The 16,303-nt window shown below is 37.6% G+C and overlaps 1 protein-coding gene across 10 annotated transcripts; it reads left to right on the top strand.

Annotated features, from left to right (window-relative positions):
• The first annotated feature begins 1,460 nt into the window (after nucleotides 1–1,460).
• On the top strand, nucleotides 1,461–13,941 carry tlcd3ba (TLC domain containing 3Ba). Of its 10 annotated transcripts, none has more exons than XM_066642106.1 (8): nucleotides 1,507–1,562; nucleotides 3,040–3,184; nucleotides 5,387–5,545; nucleotides 6,761–6,844; nucleotides 8,706–8,928; nucleotides 9,561–9,656; nucleotides 10,592–10,701; nucleotides 10,986–13,941. In XM_066642106.1, exons 3-8 carry the CDS (start codon nucleotides 5,421–5,423, stop codon nucleotides 11,239–11,241), a joined length of 894 nt encoding a protein of 297 aa, XP_066498203.1. In that variant the 5' UTR covers nucleotides 1,507–1,562; nucleotides 3,040–3,184; nucleotides 5,387–5,420; the 3' UTR covers nucleotides 11,242–13,941. The 10 variants fall into 10 exon arrangements, with proteins under 10 accessions (XP_066498211.1, XP_066498210.1, XP_066498203.1 ...); XM_066642107.1 differs by lacking the exon at nucleotides 1,507–1,562 and adding an exon at nucleotides 2,662–2,679; XM_066642112.1 differs by lacking the exon at nucleotides 1,507–1,562 and having other exon boundaries at nucleotides 2,863–3,184; nucleotides 10,986–11,275; nucleotides 12,060–13,941.
• Nucleotides 13,942–16,303: the final 2,362 nt, after the last annotated feature.

Raw genomic sequence — 16,303 nt, 5'->3', positions numbered from 1 at the left:
TTCGTTTCATTGGTAAATTATAGTTTAATACATTAAAACAGCGTACATTAGAAAATAAACAGCAATTGCATTAAAATATGCACATATAACTAATCCACACAAACAATGATTCCATTGCATGTCATAATATGTAAGTGCTCCACAGTGATACAGAATTGAGCTTCAACTCAAACTAGTTTCTCATTTCAAGAGGTGCATATTAACCAGCCACATTTGCTCAAGTGAGTTTGAGTACATTTTCACACTGGAATACTTCTACTCAAGTATTTTAGTAAAAATTCTATTATTTGGTTCTCTTTATGTTCTTCATATATAACTCAGCATTAGCAATAGTGTGTTTGCATAATGGCATCAGCATTAGTGTGTTTTGTTGCCTGAGAAAAAACTGTTTGAAAACTGTGCTGTGGAAAAGAATAACAGGTTTGCCTCCATTGTTCTTTGAAGTCATTTTAGGTTTGTTCAACTTCACCTGGCACTGGCAGACCAATCGCTGTCTGTTTCGGTGAGGTGCATGTCGGTTCGTTATTTTGTCCGACTTGCATCTGCTGTACGTCATGATGACACACAGCATTATAATCTCGCGAGTGCGAGGTGGCTGCAGGCTCCAGAGCCAGCTGCTGCATTTGCTCTCCAGGAGCTGCGCAGGACGAAAGGGACCCTAGTGATGACAAAGCTTATTCCTCATTTGCTAGAAGTTCAGCTGAAACATATGATGTTTGTTTTCGTTAGTTCTAAAATGTAAATCTCAATTATCTGTCTTATTTTAAATATGATGTAGTTCTTGTCATGAAATTCCTTGATCTGCCAGAGCTCAGGTGGGTTGCAGGTGGCTACTCTCCATGTTGACGGCTCACAATTGCAACCGGCTACTCTCACTGACCACCAAGGCGAGGCACAGTTCTTGTCGAACAAGCCTATTTGACTAATGCATTAGTGCACTGATTTTGGGATGTGCGACCTCTAGTGGCTATGTAGATAACCTACATCAACATAGACAAGCACCGGTGCAACCTAGTGCACCTTTAAATACTTTTCATAGCCGCTACTTTTGTGCTCAAGTTGATTTTTTCTTTTTAATATTAGTTATCAGTTATTATTTAACCCAGGCAAAATGAGTAAAAGTCAGTTAGTGCAGTTATAACAGCATATTATACATGTAATAAAAATGTAATATTATACATATCTTACATGTGACATGAATAAAAGATAATGCTAAACTTATATAGCAACACTTAGTTTTTCATGTTTTATACCTCACAACTAAAAAAAAATATCAGGGATTTACACGATGCCAGCAGTAAATAGTTAACATACGCTTGCACTATCAGGTCACTTTGATTTGACTTCCCATTGGACGAGAGTTGTGTCAATCAAAAAACGAACCTATAGATAAACAGTAAGGCGCCGACGTTTGAAGCTCTCATCCAATCACGGCTCTTCTGACAGTAATCGCGGCGCAGATTTAAAAGTGAAATGAAGCTCGTCCACATATTTTAGCTCCGGGGCGAGAGATACTTAATGCGACAGATGCGAATGACGAGGGGTGGTCAGTCAAGGCTAAGGTAATGTTTTTTCTTCTTCACTTCATTCGTATTCTTTGAACCTAAACTCAGAATCTGCTCCTAGCTTGGCTGTTACCAAGACTAAATTCATGTAACTGCTGAGCCATCTTCAGCGCCTGAGTTATTTTAGCTTCAAACATTTAGATTATAGTGTACTACAGCTGTTTTAACGTTACCTGGTTACAATGTATTTGGTATTTATTTCTCTGTCAACCTAAAAACCTGCAGTAAAATTAATGTTAGGTTTATACCGGTCTCTCCAGCGTGGGGAGGTGTCTAACCTTTCTGTTCACCTTGTCCTCACAGGCATCATTATATCACGTAGGATTGTTATTCGGAATTTACCTTCTACCTTAAACGAGGCAGCTGTTACGTTAACTCGTTCACCGTTTAAGGTGGAATGGAGAATTCCAGTAAGAAGCTAGCTTCTCTCTGGTATTTATTTGACCTGGCAGTTACACACGTTTAACAGTAAATTGTGTCAGGTCCCTTCGTACCTCTCTCCACTCTCAAATCAGCGGATTTACTTTGCTCAAGCCGATAGAGAAGAGCTATCCTCAGCTCGTATTAGCTTAAAATGGTAAACATTGAGAAGTTCTTATGACAGGCTAATTTAAATTGTTTTACATTATTAAAAAAAAACAAAACTATTATGTGTATATAGTTGCAGATGTATCACATGTAGCGATAGCTACATTACATATGTAATGTTGTTATTACAATGTTATGCTATATATATATATATATATATATATATATATATATATATATATATATATACTTACATATTTAATTTATTCATGTTTAATTACATCAACGACGGTACATTACATAATCCTTCAACAATAACGATATATGTTTTTGCATTCCACTCTTTGTAAGAGGTAATAAACAACCGTTATCAAGGGTTTGTAGTATCAGGTCACTTTGTTCTGACTTACAATTGGGTGAGAAATTTGTCATTCAAATATATAAATAAATAAATAAATAAATAAATAAATAAATAAATGAAGTGCAAGCTAGCTTCGCTGTTCGAATTCCACCTTAAATGGTGCTGCGACTGCTGCCCTGTTTAAGGTGGTACGGAAATTCGAAGATGTTTCGAACTTGAGCATTGGTAACGAAATGCGATATTGAACTTATCATTTATATCAGTTAAGAAACACTACCAGCGAAGGGATGTAACCGTTAGTTGGTTGCCTGTTTATATTTCTAAAGCTGGTGTTTTTACATTTTTAGCAGGGAAGATCGTCTAACGGTCTCCCTTGCGGCGGTTGGATGTGACAAAGCTAGTAGGGCTTTGTTTGTTTTTGGAGAGAGAGAGCGAGAGAGAGAGGGAGGGAGAAAGACTGAGTGTGTGGAGGCGACGCTGGATCCTGACGCTGACAGCAAGCTAGAGTCACGTTGTTCCGCCGCTCACTGCGAGATAGCTCTGTAACTTCGGCTGCTTTGTGTGTTTTATTTATCTCTCCCTCAGCCAAGCTCTCTGGAACCCTGCTATATATCCGAAAGAAAGAGAAAAACATGTGGACGGTCTCTCGGACGCCTCCCGGAGCTCACCACCCGTTTTTCTCACGGCTGTGACCGGACTGAAGGCCTGAAAGGACGCCGCTAAGCTCCATGTAAATGTCCGCCTCTCTCGTCTCTCCTCCTCTAAAAACCAGCCTCACCTCCACCTCCATCATCCTCAGCTTTTATTCCAACATTTTAGCATAACGATGACTTGGAGGGCGTGCAGTTTAAGGCGGATTGGCTGAATCCTACAGTGATTTAACCTTGCTTGTCCAGCAACTGGAGGGCCATAAAGAATATGCTTGGTTCATATAAAGCCTCGGGTCTCATTTTCTTTTGAAGTGGTTTTCAAAGGGAAATAGAGGTTTAGCTCTAAATGTGTATTTAATATGATGTACAACCTGTTAACAGATTCACTTCGCAATAGACTGATACAGCAGGGAAACAATGGGGCAGATTCAGAAGACTCCAATTAAAGCATTAAACACGGTGAAGCTTGGATTAAAAAGATGGCAATATGTATTTTTTTTCCTCAGAATCTTTGTTCCTGATCTATTTGTTAGTAATTCAGTACGTGATGATTAACACACTGAGATCAAGTTGGCGTAGCTTAGCGTACCAATCTTTTTGCATAATACATTTCCAAGCAGTGTGTTTCCAGATATGTTTAATTTTTTTGATAACGTGCTAGTAGTTTTGTCGATCTGCCTTAAATGGCGCAGCAGTTGCATGGACAACGTGCAGGCACCAGAGTGTAAATGCTGCAGCATTTAAGGTGGAACGGAAATTTGCTATCTTCGATTACCCACGTTGATTACTCGATGATATCTCGTCTGTAACCTGTGGCTGACGTTGTGCGTCTTGTTGCATCAGCAGTGTGTACAGAACGAGGCAGTATCGCTCTCACGGATAAATGCAAGCCATACAACTCGTGCTTGGATGTTTTGCTCCATCAGCCTTCATTATGTTAGCACATATGCCTTTAGGGCATTTCCACTAACTTGAGTGTGCCGCATTGCATGCTCTGATGTTTATCAGCTTGTTTACATATGTGCATATATAGGCATGAGTGTATTTTGTTGTTGACCTGTTGTGCTACCGTGTCTTGCAAAATCTAGAGCCCTCCAACCATGGTCCTGCTGTAGGGAGGGAACAATACTGTCCCCCTCCTCACAACAATACCCACCCTATTTTGGCCACTGTACCGCTGAATACCATCACCCCGCCATCCCCTCCCTCTCACTAACCCTCCCTCCTTTTCTTTCTCTCTCTCTTCCTCTGTCCATCTCACCGCCCTCCCACTCCCTGCAGTAATCTTCCTAAATCTCCAGTTTGCTAATCTTTCCCAATCTATTTTGGTAACACCCTCCCCCTTTTATACTAAATATGGATTAGACTGGAGTCCCAGAACAGGACTTATGTTGTTTTCAAAGAATAAGGATCACTTTTATGTGCCTTTAGTTGTACATTTCATTTGCACAATCTTTAATATAAATCATGTAGAATGCACTCAAGTCCAGGGAAAGTTCTGAATGTGAAAATGTCTTAATTTTATTTTATATTATTTAATTTTATTTCTTTGTGAATAGCAACATAACACATCAAAACAAATTCAATATAGTAGGCATGAACACAACTATTTGCAATCAGATGAATGACTCTTAAGTGAAAGTACTAAATACACATCATTTTAATAATTTCTCTGCTGTTTTAGACAAGACCTTAGTTGCTGTGTTACATCTGCTAATATGAAAGAATCATTAATCAATTTTAAGTCTTTAAAAACATCGGCTATTTAACACAATATTTTTGTTGTTTTACATTTATTACAATAGGCTCAGAATGTCTAATTACATAAAATTACATAAAATTCATAATTAAACATATACTGGAGAATATTGTAATACTATATTCAAATATGGATATTAATCAATTGTAGCAGTTTATAATTCCATTTTAAACATTGCAAGTATATTTATAGAATATGACCTACAGATCTTGTCTGACCTGAGCTTAAGGCTGTTTTGTTGTTTATTTACTTTTAAAATGATTGTTTATTTTAATTTCTTTGATTTTATGGCTTTTGTTTGTAGATACTGATAAATCTTCTAAAGATGCATGCTAATTCAAAGAGTTGTGCTGAAGTATCTAGGCAAATAAGATCTGATAATAAATGGCAGAATAACTTGTTTGTTGATTTATGTAAAAAAGCAAAGGATGGCATATGTTGATTTACATGTAAATGAGTTTTGTTAGATGCTTTTAATTGTCTTCATTCATGGCATGCTTTAAAACATTTTTCCTTTTCATAGATAGACAGAGAAGAATAGCAGCAGTGCAGGGACCATGCTCAGCATCCTAGCAGCCGGCTCCATATTTTTCCCAGGCTTGTTCCTGCTGTCCAAGCGATGCCTGAGACACGCACCAGGCCTGAAATGGAGCGAGGGTGATGCTGTCATTGTCTCTGCCAGGTATATTTCCATATGTGATACTCATGTGAAGACTGTGTTTATAGCATGTGCATCATAGGTCAACATAAGCTAGCTAAACAAGGTGTGCATCCATGGTATCAGACTGCTTCCTACATTTAAGAAGATGCCACTAGGTTAACATTGACAAGAGCTGACAAACTGATTATGCTAACTGTAGAAGAAAGAGAATATGGATTAAATGTATTAGTCATTACGCATTCACAACTGTACCATAAGGCTTTATTAGTGTTAAAGTAATCCCAGGATGCAGAATCTGCCAGGCTTGCATTATTTATGCTGTAAATCCTTTTAACTGTGGTGAGAAACACATTGCTAGCCTTTTAAACTTCCTCATCCTGTGGAGGTTGAATGCTTACGAATGTAAACAAACTAATGTGTAACGCTGAGCAAATACTGTTGCCCAACTCTGATGGTTCCATGATTAATACTTGTTTTGAAATATTCAGAATAGGTGTTGATCCTATTGGTCTTTGAAAAAAATTAGCAAGCTCTGTCTCGTCGAAATCAGTGGTATCAATTTGTGGATTGAATATCTCTATAGGTATTAGCACCATGTATTAGAGTGTCTCTCTATGTACAAGCATTTGAATATTTGAAAACCTTTGGTTCAAATGTTTCGCATCACTAGTTTAATAAAATATTTTTTTACTAAAAAATTTATAGATAATAGATAATAAATACAGTTATATGAAATGATGCTGTTACCATGTGACTCTACAGTGCAACAAATGTCAACTAATTTGATAAAAGGAATTTTAGCTGTGTACAATTGTAGACAATTAATAAGGATTGGAGTTTGAGAACGCTGATAAATGGTTAGAATGAATTTATACTAAAAGGAACATCTACAGTGTCTCCAAGTTGGAATAGTCAAATTTCAGGCATGTCATTTTTAAGTAGCTATAAATAACACATTATATTTTTTTCATTTAAATATCTATTTGGTTTACGTCTTTGGGAAGAAATAATCCAAAATTTAAGATGATTGTTTTTCTATTTATTTTCCACTCCACCTCTGTAACATCTGTAAAAAAAAAAAAATCTGACAACATTTTTACAAACTAGAGCAGTACTGTGAATTGTGAAATTGTTTTGCACCATTTCAGTTTACTTTTAGAGGTTTTAACGGGTTTTTTTCCCATCCAAAGGATTGTACAGGGATTGATATTTCTTTAACCTCATGCCTTCTTGCAGACTAGTTTCATCGGTTCAAGCTATCATGGCCTCATCTGCTGGATACATCATTGCATCATCTTGCAAAGACATCATGGAGGACCAGTAAGTGTTTGGTTAAGAATAATGTTATTACTATTGCTGGCTAGAATCATAGCCAAGCTTCAGTTGTTTATACAAAGGTATATTGAATTGCTTCTTAATAATTAACGTTTTGTGTCTAAATATCATTAGTATGTTTATTGTCATTTGCTTATTAATATATTATAACGCATGCCAAGACATTGCTAATAGTTTATCATTACTGTGACATGAAAGCAACTGCACTGGTAAGTTATTCAGTGTAAATATGCAGATTTAATTACTCAAGAATGTTTTATTTATTTTTTTTTTTTAATTATTTTTTAAAACTATAGCTACCAAACTTAAAATTCATGACGTACAGAAGTGTACGCACTTTAGTGTAAGTTTGTCTATATGTGTAAGCTTTTCTAAGAATGTGTCTTTTTCTCTTAGCTCACCTTATATCCCTGTAATCTAATTAGGCTCTCAACCTAATTAGTTTTGCTCTGTAAATCCTTTGTGGCATTCTAATGGACACGGTAGCGTAGTGGAGCAGAGCCGCCTGAGACTCAGACACTGCAGTGAAGTTCACTTTGTCATTGCTTTAGTCAGGGCTTGATTAATCACACAGCTGTAACTTGTGCATGTGTTCGGATAAATGATTGAAGCAAAGGAGAGGACAAGTGGACAAGGAGCGTTCAAGCAATAGGGAGAGAAAGGGATAGTCTGGATGTGACTTTGGTAGTCAAATTTTAGGGAAAGTAGAAGCAAAAGCTAGTTTGAATAGTGCAGCCTAGCCCTTTTGTTCTGGGCTGCTGTGTGCGGGAGGCATTAGGAAAGGTGTGGTCTTTCTGAAAAATCTACAGAGAAGCTCTTAGTGTCTTTGTTTTAGAATATTCAGTGGTCCCGTTTTCAATGGATCTGTTTTACCTTGTTATATCCCAGTCTAGGTTCCATACTAAAGCAGATTTACCACATGATATTTAATTTAAAAGACATAATTCTTGTTTTCTTATAATCATTTATCAATACGTAATAACATTTCTAAAGTGACCATTTTAACTATGTACCAGCAGTCTGGGAAAATAATAAAAACAAGCAATATCTGGTTTCACACCCACCACCCACCACACTTATCTCTGAGCAGAAGGAGGCCACTTAGAGGCCCTTTCCAATACCATGTTGAACTTAAATGTCATGGTATGGAAGGAGAATATGTTATGAATTTAATATAGGTTATTGGCCCCTTTACTGTCTTTCTGTCTGATCAGATTTTTGTACTTTTGTAGATAACACATCTACACAGTTCACACTTCAAGTACATGAAAGAGAAAATCTAGATTGAAGAGTGTTTCCAGTGGTATGCCATCTACAGCAAATCGCAAAAAAACACAAACAAAGAGATATGGAGATAGTTATACCATGGTTTGATGAAAGGCAGCTGGTTTAACCATAACTGAAACATGGGTAGTGCAGATATTACAGCTAAAGATCTACCAATATGGGAATTTTAGGTTGATACTGATGCCCCTTATATTTTAATATACATATATTCCAAGACCATGGTGTATAAAAATGTAGAAGCTGTGATAGCATTCTACTGGACAAGCCTTATGGGAAATATAACATTAATGAATTGAGATATTTTAGGAAAGTAGCAACAGCATTACCTACAAAAACTACTCTTCCAGAGTTATAAAAGTATATATATTAAAACCACTTATTCACATCTGAACTCAGGCCTAACTGCTGTTTTGTTGAAATATAACATACAACAGCAGGCAGCAAAACAGTGAAAATACCCCTGGCTCTAGCATCCTTAGTAAATATTGAGAAGGTAGGGTTACCCAAATCTCAACAATGCAGATAGATGTTTAATGAGCTTGGTTCTTCTCTTTTCCAGGCATTGGCTCACCAGCACCTACATCCTCTTTGCAGTCCCTTACTTTGTCTATGACATCTATGCCATGTTCATGTGCTACTGGTACAAGATGCAGGTCAAAGGCCACGAGGAAGATGGTGCAGTCAAGCCGATGGGTACAGCCATAGGCAGCTACCTGCGGAGGGAATTCCTCATGGTGCTACATCACGTTGTTATGGTTACCGTCTGCTTTCCCGTTTCTGTGGTGAGTTGGAAAGAGGACCATTAGGTGTTTCAGTGAGCTATAGCATAAAATCTGCCATAATGGGGTGCAGAACACCATTTCAATTCTGTTTGGTTTGGGTTTCTATGAACTTTCTAAAATGGAAACTTTATATTTTGAGTGAAGACCAGAAGTGTAGGTCCAAACATGAAGTAAAAACCCACAGCAAAAACATTTATTACTCTTAATAAATAGGGCTTCATAAAGTAAAATAAAAAGGTACTACGCTAAAAAATATTGGCAGCAATATTGTGGCGTGATGTTAAAGTTCCTGTGGTTTATGTCTACTTTCGGAGTATCACTGCAGATAGCTTGAGATTTGACCAGCAAATGATTGGCGTGTGAACATGTCCCTAAAGGGCGCCTGTACCCTTACCCTGTCATTACACTTCCCCATCACTTTGCCTCTGTAACCATGGAGACGGCTGCTGTCAGCAGTGGCATGGTAACCAGCCATTAGCCTCACTCTTAGATGAGTGAGCATGTTTTGAGGAGATAAGATGTGTGTCCAAATGACAAAGCCATGGTGGCAACATGTCTCTTGTCATAATGTCAAATGTGTTGAACAAAATGGTTTTACCTTCTTCCCTAACATTATCTTTCTTACCCTTCAGTTCTGGAGACAGGGAAGGGGTGATTATTTCCAAGGTGTAATGTTCTTGGCTGAACTAAGTACTCCGTCCGTTTGTCTGGGGAAAATTCTCATTCAGGTAAACAACAGAGACTTCCCCATCTACTATATATTGCTTCACTCCTTTTCTACCCTATAATGCTTTATTCATCAATCATGTACCTAACACGCATATTGCTGTATTCATAATCTTTTCACTTACCTCCTCATTTATTTATTCATCATCATCATATATCTGCTCACCTACTCTACACTTGCTTATTTATTACCTATTCATCTATTAATCTCATTCATCTAATATTGCTCTATTCCTACTGCTTTAAGACTGGTTCTCTCAACGTTTTGCTTATTCTGTAGTGCTCAGTTCCTGCACACATTGCTGTAATTATCGCACATTTACCAAAACAGTACATCTTAATACAGCTTTCACCAGTACATCATTATCATTCAACTGTTTGTGTAGCAAATACTACTTTATTCACCAATCCTTCACCTATCCTGCTGCATTTATCACTCCTTCAAATAAGATTTACTGCTTTATTCATCACCTGTTCACCTCCCCGATACTGCTTTATCTATCATACATTCCCTTACTCTATACTACTTTATCTGTCATCTATCCTCCTGTGCATATTCTTTCTTTTCTTTCTTGCTTGCTTTCTTTCCTAACACTCTGTTGTGAATGATGAATAGCACTGTTTTGCTTAATTAATTTAATCACTGTAGTGTTTCTGATCTTACCAAAGTTGATTGAAAGGACTGTGAGTTCTGCAAAGCCCTTTTGCTTCGTTTTGTGTCCCTAATGACCCTTTATTCTCCCTCTACTGGCTTACTCACTCAGTGTAAGAATCAGTGTTGAAATCCCTAAGTGGAGAACTAATAGCTCGGATGCCCTGCTTGGCCTCATGATTTCTGTTTTATCAGGCTTGACTTTTACTCACCCCTTTCTATTTTTTCTTTCTTTCCCTCTGTTTCTTTTTTTCTTTCTCTGTCCCTCTTTCTTCCATGCCTCAGTACAAGCAGCAGCACACTCTGCTTCATAAAGTCAATGGAGCTCTCATGCTGGTCACTTTTTTCGTCTGTCGAGTTCTTCTCTTCCCCTACCTCTACTACGCCTATGGCAGGTATGTTCTATCTCTTTCATTCTCATTCTCTCTCTCTCTCTCTCTCTCTCTGTCTGTGTATGTCCATTTCTCTGTCTCATTTCTTTACTTTACATTTGCCTTTCTATAAGGACAGTATACATTAATGATAATTATGTTTTTTTCATATTGTACACACAAGTGCAGATGGAAAATTACAGAATTGTGTAGTATAGTCAGTGTGTTGTACCACTGTGTTTTTTAGGTATTAATTTTAAATTGGACTAAAAGATAACTGGTGTGTGTATGTTTGTGTGTGTGGTCAGGTACGTGTCCATCCCTCTCTACATGGTGCCACTGTCCGTCCCCTGGCATTGCAACATGGGGGCGGCTCTGCTCATGGCTCCGCAGGTCTACTGGTTTTCTTTGATCTGCAGGGGAGCTTTTCGCCTCTTCAGTGGTGCATCCCGCCATCAGCGCCCCTCACTGAGCAGCACAGACTCTGAACCCAAAACCTCAATCTTGCCTCCTGCCAACGGATACAGCCCCCGAGAGACAGAACGAGAGCCCAGTTCACACTGAAAACGATAGGCCGGAACTTGGAAGGAAAAGGGTTGTGAGTCTGAAGGGGACTGTTTTGATGCCTCAGCCTTAAACATGAGGCTGATTAGTAACATATTACAAGTAGTGGATGTCCCACTGCTCCATTGGTTTGGGGAAAGTGTTAAGAGACAAGAGCAGGGAGAGAGGGAGAGAGAGAGAGAGAGATGGAAATATTGAAAATGTGATTGTCTCCATCCTTTCTTTTTTTCCTCTGAGGAAATATTCCAGGAGCATGTTCCTAAAGCCTGCATCATACTCTTGTCTAAGCAAAACCCGCTGATGCGGAACAACGTTCAGACCAAACACAGATTGTGTACTTCATACTGAATATGAAATATAACATAAATGAATTTCATACAGCTAGGGTAAGGGAGAATGTAGTATATTGTACAGCTGTACTATCCCTTCATTTGTACATGACCATTACCATATTAACCAAGGAAAAAATAATTTAACCACAAGTATTCCAGTCTGCTGCCCTCTATTGTGAGCCTAGTGAGCGAGAAAAGCTGGAGAGAGGGACCTATCTCTTCAGTCTCTGTCTGTGTCCCTTCATTCATTCTGTTATTTTGATGAAGAGGACGGAAAAAAGGGATCAGTTATAGTGTGTACATAGCAAATGTCATTAGTGTCGATTTTGGAATAGTTTTGTTTTATAATTATTATTTGATTATTTATTACTTATGTATAATCCCATTTTAATTATTTATTTTTGCCCTACTTATTTATTAGTATTTTTAGTATGACAAGAATATTTTACATAAAAGCTATGTTCTGCCTCTGATTTGCCTCAATAGGAAGAAAGATGAAAGGAAGTTGAGAAGGAGCCAGTTTTGAAGAAGAACCAAACAGGGGTCAGTATAGCTCAGAGGAAACTGTGGGATGAACGTCTTTGCCCAGTTACTCCTCTTTTTCAGATTTTCGTTTATGACTTTTAGACCGTAAAATGTGCCAGTATATTAAAAATTTTCCTGCATTAAAGGAATAGCTTGACCAAACTTTTATCGGCATAGTAGCTGTCAGCTACTGTTATCTTTTGCAGTGGTTATAACCCTCAAATTGAATTTGAAATGACAAGCATGTTGCCAAAGTCTGTGAAGGCTGTGATGGCAATTATATGCCCCTTAGTGATAGTTTATCACTTCAGCTTATACTCCACAGGTATTTGTTGTCACAGTTTTGACCATAAGCAGTATTATCTGGGGAATAGAGGAAAAAAAGAGATTTCCTGTTACATTACATTGTGAGGTTGTTATTTTTTGTGTATGAATTTCAGGAGTATCTTCTCTGAGATGGGTGATGTACTGGTCTCTGCATCACCGAGCTAGTATCAGACAGTGCAATGCACTAAACAGTCTGGGAGAGCTTTTACTGGATCAAAGTACTTTATACTTTAACCACTAGTGTAGGTTTTTCATGAGACTATAGGTTTAGTTCTTATTTATTCAAAGATTATTTATTTCATTCACACATTAAATATGCTCAAAGGCATCTATGTAGCTGCATCACATGTTTAACGTGTTAACTCACAGTGCCATGAGTATGTAGGTGTAAACCAGAGCTGATTCTAAAGAACCAAAATGAAAATTGGGCCTGGAGCACACTCAGTAGGGCAAAAGAGACAGATTCTTTTAGTAAGAGCAGGTGTATTGTCCTTCAGAGCTTTTTTAGAACTCTGTAAAACATACACTTCTCATCACAAGTTTGACTTCAGAATAATGCTTGATTTGTGCTGTTACTTTTCAGTTTATTAAAATTATATAGTTCATGAGTATTTCATTAACCATTCCGCTCCTGAAATATATTTAGGTTCATGTTCAACATGTTTCTCTTGATATGAAAGGTAGTTTTTGCATAATCTCAGGAGTGTGTCATTACACATTGTCAGGTTCATTAGTTTTCTAGGGTCCAAATGCAGTTTGATTTTGACTTCATCCTCTGTGCTGCATTTGCTAATTTTATAATAAACGTATGGGTTTGGTTTATATTCTCCAACAGAAAGTTAAGCTCTTAGAGAGAGCTCTAGTTCTAGTTCAGCCTTCTAAATGTAGATGAATTAAAAATGCAAATGGAATAAATTCCCCCTGTATTCCGATGCACCTGGATATAGGTTTCAAGACTTTAAATTTTTAATATTGTTTTGATATTAATAAAAGGTAGCTTTTTGAGCTTTTACTCTTTCATGTTTGTGTTTTAAGGGTCAGATATAGTTAACATTTGTTGCAAACAGAAAGAAAACACAATCTATTTATTATGATTTGATGCGTCATGTAGCTCTGTCTGAATTTTGCTTTGTGCGGTGCCCTACTGAACGTGCTCCAAACTGTAGCAGTAGGACTGAACTTACGCCAATGATGAGACGCCTCAAGAGGAGGAGAACCAAGTAGTGTTTGACAAATGGGAGATAGTGACCTCTGTACCCTCTGATTTTTTGTTGTAATGATTATTTATTTATTTGAGTGTTTTGTGTATTTCTTATTTATTTGGAAAGCACTGAATGTAGATATTGAATCCATCTGTAAATGTTCTGCTGTATGGGCATCTGTGGCTGTGGCTGCCTGGCTGAAGGCTCTACTGTAACTCTACTGTTCTCTCAGCTAAAATATACTCCGCTGTCTCCTCCTGTACTCAGACACTGTGTGTGTGTGACCTCCTTTTGCTGACACAAAGGTACTTAGTCTGTGTGTGTGTGTGTGTGTGTGTGTGTGTGTGTGTGTGTGTGTGTGTGTGTGTGTGTGTGTGTTTGTGTGTGTTTAACAGAGGGAGAAAAATATAATTCATGGCAGTCCTATAAAAAAATTACCATAGCTTAATTGTGTGTACATATCGTTCTCCACAAATGTACTTGCATTGGCACATGTTTTGGTGTTATTTATGAATAAAAACGGAATAGATAATGGGGTTTCTTCAGGAAATTCCACAGTAGAGAGGGCACATTGCTGCTGTTTAGGGACAGAGTTACAGTATAAAGACTAACAATATAGAGGGACCTTATGAATCAATTAAAATGTATATATATAAAATGCTTTTTACAACTGATGTCACAAGGCAGCTTTACAGAATTGGGATGAGCCCCATGTGAGCAAGCCAAAGGCTACAGTAGCAAGGAAAAACTCCTTTGAGACTGAAGGAAGAAACCTTAGGTGGAACTAAAACTCTCAAAGGGGAACCCAACCTACTCTGATCAAACTACTGATATAAATTAACAGTATCACCAGTTAAGTCTTTATTATGCTATAGTGTAGTTATATTAGAGTACTGATGTAAGAGTGATGGAAATAATGGGGATTAAGGCAATAATAGTGATAATTGCATCAACCTGGGCAACAATAATAGTTCTGGAAGCATCTATCTGAGTACAAGTGGTATTATCACTTGTACTGCATAAGGAATAATTGCTTTTCCAATACATACAGTCCACGTATATAAACCAAGATGCAAAATGTTCTGGTTTGAATACATTGGCTTTGTGATTTCACTATAACCAACAAATTTACATATCCTATACATCTCACAGCAGTTTAACCTCAGGCATTCACACTGAAGATAAAAGGATGTTTCGGCCTACAGACTTGTGATAGTTTGAGGCCCAAAACTGACCAGCCAAGCACCACGGAGGACATTTAGAGTTAGCAGTTATATAAGCAATGTAACTGATTGGCCTGGTGTTACATTCAGTTTTGTTTATCTGTGGTGATTATGTGTAACTGGTTGCTTGTCAGCTTTTAAGGTGCACCATTATTTTTACATTATTGTCTCCCAAAAATCACATGACACTCATTTATACATGACTTATGTTTTCATCCCTTAGAACAGAGAAGACTGACTTTAAAGAAGCCATATCATAGTAAACCAACATTTTTTTTTCATTAAAAAATGCATTTGATGTATTTTGTAAATATTGATAAAGACATTATAAGTGAATATTGGGGAGGAGATAAGAAAAACGAAAGAGGTCAAATGAAATTAAAGGCTAAGCACCACTTAATGGACCTCCATGAATATTTCACATTATTTTAGTTACTGACATATATAAGTATGAATTAAAATGAAAATAGCAGCTTAATTTGCTTTAAAACTGACAATTTTATTAAATTGACGAAAAAACCCGAGCTCGCTACGGAAATTCTTGAACGCAACCGTGACGTCACTGGTGGACAACAGCTGAACCACGCCGCGGTAAAACACCGTTCTGACTGACTGTTATGACAGTATCTAGCTAAATAACCAACATTATTCATGACAATAGCCTAGCAATAAGCTAAACTCAAATGTAGAGGTACCGTTATTCTTGTAAATGTGATCGAAGTCGAACTCGAATTCACCCGACACTATAAACCTCCGTAATGCAGCTACGTAGCCGAGTATAATCTGAGCCACCGAGTTTAGCGAGTCAAGCTAACGTTAACTAACACCAACTAAAACAGGCGAAGTGAGTGTCCTTACCCTGTTTACCTCCATGTTACAGAGGCTCTTGAACACCTTTCGTTGGTTTCCTTACATGCCCATATTGTTGGAAAAGCGCCAGTGAAATGAGCTACAGATAACGGAGTGAGTGGATGGTCCTTTCCAAAGTGCCCGTTTAAAGTTGACAAATTTAGTCCATTTTCTGGATATTTTAGGATCTTTGGGCCATTTGTGCACAGATGTCCCACTGTACATTGAATGATTGCAGCCAAAAACAACACACCTTTTCCTCATTTTTTTGCATTAAATTAAGTGCAACTTCTAGAGTTGTTGTCCACCATCTACGTCACAGGCAAGACGCCCATTAGAGTTTCCCAACACGGGGGGGGGGGGCCAACGGTCTTTTAAACCTTATTCCTTGAATTAGTAAGAAATAGCATGTTTTCTGACTATCAATAAACACAAGTTAGGAACTCAAATTACACTGTATTTATTTGTGTGACACTTTCATAGAGCTGGTGCTTAGCCTTTAAAATAACATATGCCATGCCCGATTTGATCTCTTTATGGTTCTAGTATATCATATGTTCTAGCTTAAATACTATGACCACTGTCATTAAGCTGGTATTTATTT

Source organism: Hoplias malabaricus, chromosome 13, assembly GCF_029633855.1.
Source record: "Hoplias malabaricus isolate fHopMal1 chromosome 13, fHopMal1.hap1, whole genome shotgun sequence".
Taxonomy (NCBI): Eukaryota; Metazoa; Chordata; class Actinopteri; order Characiformes; family Erythrinidae; genus Hoplias; species Hoplias malabaricus.
This window is presented reverse-complemented; position numbering and strand designations above follow the sequence as displayed.

What these genes read in the sequence shown, in the direction of transcription:
- tlcd3ba (XM_066642114.1), top strand. Translation starts at nt 5,421, where the DNA reads ATGCTCAGCATCCTAGCAGCCGGCTCCATATTTTTCCCAGGCTTGTTC. An exon ending in GCTGTCATTGTCTCTGCCAG is followed by an intron (nt 5,546 to 6,760) that starts GTATATTTCCAT and finishes GCCTTCTTGCAG; the next exon opens with ACTAGTTTCATCGGTTCAAG. An exon ending in AAAGACATCATGGAGGACCA is followed by an intron (nt 6,845 to 8,705) that starts GTAAGTGTTTGG and finishes TCTCTTTTCCAG; the next exon opens with GCATTGGCTCACCAGCACCT.